Source organism: Hyalella azteca, unplaced genomic scaffold, assembly GCF_000764305.2.
Source record: "Hyalella azteca isolate HAZT.00-mixed unplaced genomic scaffold, Hazt_2.0.2 contig5874, whole genome shotgun sequence".
Classification (NCBI taxonomy): domain Eukaryota; kingdom Metazoa; phylum Arthropoda; class Malacostraca; order Amphipoda; family Hyalellidae; genus Hyalella; species Hyalella azteca.
In genome coordinates this window covers 287-8316 of record NW_025936053.1, presented here as the reverse complement: position 1 = coordinate 8316, position 8030 = coordinate 287, and the positions used below count along the sequence as shown (strand labels likewise).

The 8030-nt window shown below is 35.2% G+C and overlaps 1 protein-coding gene across 1 annotated transcript in view; it reads right to left on the bottom strand.

Moving 5' to 3' along the window:
* Positions 1 to 2646, bottom strand: part of LOC108671662 (cyclic nucleotide-gated cation channel subunit A-like) — a gene marked incomplete in the record, with an annotated part of 7294 nt that extends 4648 nt beyond the window's left edge. Inside the window, 4 exon segments of the mRNA XM_047880665.1 lie at positions 369 to 593; positions 960 to 1146; positions 1792 to 1954; positions 2488 to 2646. Of these exon segments, the coding sequence (XP_047736621.1) occupies positions 369 to 593; positions 960 to 1146; positions 1792 to 1954; positions 2488 to 2607 (695 nt within the window).
* Positions 2647 to 8030: the final 5384 nt, after the last annotated feature.

Sequence of the window (8030 nt, the reverse complement as noted above, 5' to 3'; positions counted from 1 at the left end):
ATGTTGGGCGTCGACTCAAACTGAAGGATATAAGCTGGACTTGAGGCCCTGCTACCACTAACGTTGCCAACAATATAAATACAGTAAGACATTCTCCTTTCAAGCATTCATCAACTGCGTAGTAAACAAAATTTTTATGCGAAAAAGAATAGCATACACATGCTGCACTCTGATAGTAAAAAATCGAACAAATCTCCAGCTCTGTATTTCCTTGTAGGATGTTTATTTTGTTGCCAGTGAGAATTTGGGCACAAATAATATTTTGGGCACAAAAGCATTTTGATTACCAAAAAAAATTCGTGTACAAACAATATTTTCGTTATGAACTAAATTCGGAGTCCAAACAAAATTTGGGGCTCAAAGGTCACCTGTAAATATACTGGCGGGAGAAGAGGTGATTATTGTCGATAGTTAGGTTCCTGTACACCCATTTGTCGGAGCCGAAGCCGATAGCGAACGAAATGGCGAAGTAAAGACAGGCGTTCCAGTGGATGATGACGAGGATGTAGAAAACTATCTTGCAGATGCGGAACACGTTAGGGTAGTTGGTTAGCGTCTCCGTTTTCTCGAAGAATTCGCCCATGCGCGGTATTCTGAGAGAATTGAATTTGTTACGTGGAGAAATTTTTTGTTTCACGTGAAGTTGTTACTTTTGAAAATTGTTAGAACAAATTAAATTTTGTTTGATTTTGTTGTTGTTTTTTTTTTATTCATTTTTATGCGGCCCTTCTTTCAATTTAAGTTTAGATGAAACGATATTTGAAATAAAGTAAGGGTTTATGTATACCAGCTAACGTAAAACTGTAAAAAATTAGAGATTTTAAGAATTTACAAATTTGTTCGCCTAAAGTTCTAGTTCAATTAAACCACACTTGTACTGAAGAAAAAAAAATTACTATCAATATCTGAATAAATAAATTATTAAGAAAAAATAATTAAATTTGCGTTAGTCTACAAACCTAAAAAGTCTGTTTAACCTGACGAGAACTGGACAAGGCACACGTTGATCACATCGTAGGCCTATGAAGATGTAGGCAATATCTGTAGGCAAGATGGATATCACGTCTAACTTGAACACGTTCGACCGCAAGTAATTCCTTAGGAGCTTCTTACGATCTCGCACCAGCAGGCCTTGCTCCAGGTAACCTGCAATGAGAAATTTATTTGCGATTATTGCTCATTATTATAAGATAATAATGAGTAATGTATGTAAGATCGTTCGTTATTATTATTATTATCGATTATTTACAGCTAGATCGATCACGAGGGTGTCCTTGTGCAAATAAAAATTGTTCTTCAAGCATTTCTTGCAGTAAATATTTTCGCTGCACAACTTTTCTGGATTTTGCTTCAGTTATTGTCATTAAAAATTATCAGCGAGAAACAAGGGCAGAATAACGGATTGGTGCCGCTATGGTTTACGTGAAAAGCCAATCTCGTCGCGATAATCGGTTAATTTTGTGCTGTATTTCCTTTCTCTAAATTCTTTGCAAGATTTATATACCAACCTATAGTATCTACTTAACTACTAACCGTCTTTATAATGAACTGCTCCACTGTTATCTGTCGCTAAACTCCCGTTGTGATTATAAATATTTCGGTGATTTGTTCCAAGGGTTTTGTATATACAACGCACTCACAAGTCAAATTTCCTGGTGACTATACCAATTAGTAATTAATAACTCAAGAGCGTTACGCAGACTAATCAACTTCAGACTAATCCTTTGATTAGGCACAGGTTCGGTTAAAAAAATGTAGCTTATCATATTGGTAATTGATAGAAGTTCGTACCTTCATTGACACGAACGGCCATGTCAAGGATGTAGATGACGTCACAAGTGTAGTCCAGGAAATACCATATTGAAGGCAAGACGTTCTGCAGCTCCCAGAACACAGCTCGGCCGATGATCATGATAAGGTTGTAGACCAGCGTCATCATCATCACGCATAACCACTGCAACGTCGGAATTTCTTTAATTTTGATCGATTTTAAACATAATTATTATCAAGATATGTATGGTTTCCATGCGGCACGATGGGACATGCGGCAATAAGATTGTTAGTTTAGACACAATGAATGTATATATATGGAGTTTTATTTGCGTCGTATATGTGGTAGACTGAATATATACGACACTGTCAGTCACATCACCAAAGACAACAACGACATAAGTAAAACAGCAACTAATTAATATGTACACGCATACAGCTCCATCGGACCAACCTATTTACGTTCCATCAAAAGATTTCGGCGCTTGAATGAATGCCTATGATTTTCATAACATCTGATCATTAGTGATATTTATAAAATACAAATGAAATATGTACATAAGATTTTTAATGTAGATGTAATGAGAAACGTAAAGAACGTATAACATTTTCATAACCCACTAATAACAAACATCAAACATAATACCAAAAAAATAAATTTCAACACTTTCTCCAATTGAATTACCGTAATTAAAGTGATCGCTATTTCGCACTCACTCTATAGTAGAATTCCTTGGAAGTGTCGACGGTGAAGTCGCGGTCGGCGAAGTCCTTAATCCTGCAGCAGCCGGCGGCCCTCCTGAGGTCCTGTCCTTCACTCACCGCCCCTCCTGCCATCGTAAACTTCTCCAGGAAGCTGTCCGGCCTCTGGGGCTCCTGAGGGACACTGCGTCCGCGCGCCCAACGACGCAAACGCTGCAAAAAATGTATTTAAACATGTTATATAAATAAACGCTGCAACAAATTTTATAACAACAAGTTTTTAAATAAACGCTGCAACAAGTTTATTTCAACATATTAAATAAATAAACGCTGCAACAAGTTTTATAACAACAAGTTTTTAAATAAACGCTGCAACAAGTTTATTTCAACATATTAAATAAATGAACGCTGCAACAAGTTTTATAACAACAAGTATTTAAATAAACGCTGCAACAAGTGTATTTAAACATGTTGTATATACGATATAATTCATTATTTAATTGATGGTGTATGTATTATACTTATTTTAAAATGATTGAAGTTGTGCACACAAATGCAAGTACTGTATTGCGAGATTTTTTATTGTTAGATAACTGAATGTTGCTTCAACTAATTTTAACACTCGAAATTTTTTAGTTCCTATTAATGAGGATAGGCTTACATTAGAACTTTCTATCATCAAGCAATATCATGAAAAACTTAAATGATTTCTTCTTTTACAAGTATGCTTATGGCGCTTACTATGCCCATGACATCACATTATAAATATAATTCGCATTTAAAAATTACATTTTAGTTTCAGAGTAAATAAACCGGTATTTATCGAATTATCTTAGTCCAATAAATAATGAAACATTTTCTTCACGGTCAAATATCACAAAAAGATGATCAGAATTATGAACGTATCTTAGTATCGTGTGAAAATGGGAATGTCGCATTAACTCATTATAAAACGAATATTATTGCAATATATAATTAACTAATCCGTGTATCGTCAACGGAATCGTAACGGTTCGCATACTCTGCCATGGAGGAATCGTAGCTCAGACGATATTGACTGTCTTACAAGGTCGATATTATGTCATCGATGACTTCAGGGCTGACACGCGACAGGCAAGTTGGATAAAAGCTTTCAAATGAATTAAAAACATAATAAATTCATTCTAAATTAGCAATTTGGTGTTATTTGACTCGGTTTCGTTGCATTTCTCCAAATACATAAGAAGCAAAAGTAATCAATTAAATTGCACCATTCAAAGATTCCGCTGAGTCATTGCACGATTCAGACTCGCGTAATCATTGATTAATTGTATTGTTCGACAAATGAAGTAGTGTTTCTTTGATTAATTTTTCTCTCGATCAAAGTGATTTGTAATTAAAGGTTACATTTGTAGGCAACATAAGTGATCCAATCTGAGTATAATGAATGCTTAGAACTTCCGTACCTGAATTCAATTTCGGAAGTTCTTGGCAGAAAACGATTCTATCGTATTTCGCTATGCCAGATGATAAAATTCAATTTCGTTAACCTTTCAAGTGAAAAATAATTGAAATATAAGAGCTCTTCGACGAATCTCCAAAATTTCATTATCTGGTAAGCTTAAACGATCATTAATTTAAGGAGACAATATTTTTGTGCATTTATGAAATTGTTGTTATATGCTTTAATTACATCATTTCATTCTTCATTACATTTAATCCTGTACTATCATAATCGAATATTTAATATTCTTAAAACACAACTGAATTATTTCAAATTTGATTCACTATTGCAATTATAAGGTTACTATGGAGCACCCTTGGAAAAAAAAACAGATTTTTCAGCTGCTGAGTGCACTTTGCCCTATCAAAAACAAATAACTGAACGAATAGACTTAATAAATTTGAACTCCTATAATCGTAGTCAAATCTAAACTCGGTCTCTCGCCTGCAGTTATTGCACTTCCTGCTATCAGCTCAGCGTCGACCACACTGAGCCCCAAACTCTATAGGTCCTTTCATCTTTACCATGCACGGCAGGCAAGGATAGAATCATGGTTGAATTAATACGTATTAATTCAACCATGGATAGAATATTCACAAGTTACAAATAAAAAACAATACACTCACTACTAGTCATGACCCCAGCGTAAGTACATTGAGTTGAACACTATTAATAACTAATTTAACGAGAAATTAACTCGTGCTGAAATCAGTGGTTAATCTTTTGAGGAGGTGGTGAATTAAGGTTAATCTTTTGAGGAGGTGGTGAGTTAAGGTTAATCTGATAAGACTTTGTTGGACAAGTAATTTTTATTTCACCAGACAGACTCAAAAAAATAAATGTGACATGTTGTCCAAGTAGTGACACACTGCCTGCACGTAGCACTGATACGCCTATTCGCCGGACAAAAATGAGTCAGGATTGCCTAGACAGAGGCAAGAAGTGAACCTCGCCATCTGGACAAGTTTCTTTATTTTTCTGAGAGTATAAACGAGTGATAAATCAACGTTGGTCAAGAAGTTACTGAATTGCAGCTGCTGACACAGGATTGTGACGCTATCAAATTTTAATTGTTTTGGAAGCCTTCAAATAACGAAAACTAGACCGTCCCTATCGATAATTTGTAAGAAGAAGAAGTATCATTGCAAGGAAGTTATGGTGGAATTAAACTGGTGCAGGTAAATTTCATTTTCGCTGCATCATATATCAACAGGCGCATAAAAACGAATGGGTCAAATTATCCAAGTGTTAACACACGTGTCACTGACACGCCCTTTTGCGGCCAAACTGGGTCAGAGTGACACACAAAGTGAAAAGTGCATCGTAATATGGAAAAAGTCGCATGTATTTCACAGACTGACGGCTATTTGAACAAAATATAGATCATTTCTCTGAGTGATCAGTTCAGACGTATTGAGTGACGGCAAATGACACGGCTTCAAGTTAATTTATCTGCCCTGGACATTGAATTAATATATTCAGTCTATAGCCAACTGTTTTCTTTGCTATATCAATTGATATATCATTGATATACTGAATGGAGAGTTTTTAGAGGTAATTATTCTTAGTAATGCATTTCGCAACTCACTGCTCCTATTCTGCTGTGCTTAACCGCCCGGCCTCCTTGCCGATTCTGACCAGAAACTGGCGCACAGAGCTGGGATTGAACCCGCGCCTCTCTAGTGCGTCAATCCTGGTACTCTGAACTTTAGCCACTGGGCCACCGAGTGGGTCAAAACGAATGGGTCAAATTGTCAAAATGTTAACACACTTTGTTTCCCCACAACACGAGCAGAGAGCGGACGTAGCACTGCCACGCCCTTTTGCGGCCCAACTGGGTCAGAGTGACACACAGAGCGAAAAGTGCATCGTAATATGGAAAAAGTCACATGTATTTCACAGCGTGAAGGATATTTGAACAAACATCACTTGTTTCTCTGAATGATCAGTTTATATGTATCGAGTGACGGCAAAATGACACGGCTTCGAGTTAATTTATCTGCCCTGGACATCGAATTAATATATTCAGTCTATTGTTAGCTGTTTTCTTTGCTATATCAATTGATATATCATTGATATACTGAATGGAGAGTTTTTTAGAGGTAGTAATTCTTAGTAATGCATTAACGAATCTTAATAGATAAATTAACGAATCTTAATAGATAAATAATTTCTGTAAGTGAGCGCCATTATCTGAATTGCGGCTAACGTTTTTCCATGAACAGTCACTAGCTTCTTAAATAAGGGTTGGCACTAAAAATTATATATGATTTAATGCCTTGGTAATAACATACGATTTGATGTCATTCAATCACGAGTTAGTTTAATATGATTGAATGCCGTGCTAATTATTTACGATTAAATACCGTGTTTAATATTCAAATATTAGTCACCAGATAAGATAACCAATATTAGTCACCAAAACACTTTTGGTAGAAAGAATTATTGGGGAAAATAGTAGAAATCATTAGAAGGAATGGGAAGTTAAAAAAATGGAAAGCATAGTAAGAGATTTAACTGTTTTTGCAATTAGAAATAGACTTAATCTTAATCTCGCGAGCACAGTATAAAGGAACCGCACTATCAGAGCGATGAACACGTCATTTGAAATTTTGATTAATTAAGTTTAGGTTCAGATTTAACGAAAAAAATTGATTAAAATTATTTAGAGAGTTTAAGCCTTACACTAAGTCCAACTTCACAGAGAAGGATGAATGATTTAAATACCGTAAAAAATAAACAGAATGAAATTTAAACAGCAAAACAGCATTCATTCAGACAAAAAAATAGAGAACCAAGGTTAATGCAAGAAGTTAAAAATACTTAAACTTGGGTGCCAATTTCAGAAGCAACAGTGTTTGGTGGTGACGTTTCGGTTTAATTAAGCGTAAGAGTATTTTAAAAATTAAAGCTCATTGGAATTGAAACATTGCATAGACACGGGCAGATTTAGATATTTCAATATGCTCTTGAAACCAAATTATTTCGAACCCTTTGCTAACTCAAGATCACTCATGAGACTTGTTGCAGAACCGCTGACTTTGAATACCTACATATTATAAAAAATTAAATCAGAGAAAATGGAACAAATGAAGGCAACTTATGATATATGTAAAAATTTACGGTATGAAATGAGAATTTCAATAATGTTGATTGAATAGATTGGCCTTGGCCATTCATCGACATAGAAACGATAGGTTAATGTTGGTATAAAATATCATAATGTTTAAGCCCACTTTCATTATTACGAAAGCTATTTTATTTATATATCTCTTCCCACAACACTCGTATAGCGGCTAGTGATATTAAACAGCTTATTGTAGGCAGCAAACACAATCATGCAATAACAATTATTTTCGAATCTGTTTCAACCATCAAAAACTTCATGAAAATAACGCACAGCTTGAAGCTCTAATGGCAGAGTGCAGAGCACTTATAACTTGTGTCATGCATGCCACAGGTAGCGCTGCCCAGGATATTACTTTCATAAGTTGTGCAAAACCTTCTTCTTATTTATTTCATTAATTACACATTCACCTTTTGATATTCATTTCTTGAGTTCCAAATTCACCTCTTGACGTTCATTTCATCAGTTGCACCTTCACCTCTTGACATTCATTTCATCAGTTACACATTCACCTCTTGTTATTCATTTCATCAGTTGCACATTCACCTCTTGACATTCATTTCATCAGTTGCACATTCACCTCTTGACATTCATTTCATCAGTTGCACATTCACCTCTTTCGCCGCTCATCTTCCCCTCGCCTGTCCATATGAAAAAACAATGCAATTTATTAATAATTATTAATAATTATCAACCATCAATAATTATTATGATTAATATTAATTTTATATGCTGCAATAATTTGTGAATTTGTATTCAAATAAACAAATTCGATAATTTTATATAAATCCAACCCCACACAAGCGATAACGCCTGGATTGATCTCATTTATTTGAATGTACACTGCAGTTACAGTTACACCGCAGTTACAGTTACACCGCAGTTACAGTTACACCGCAGTTACAGTTACACCGCAGTTACAGTTACACCGCAGTTACAGTTACACAG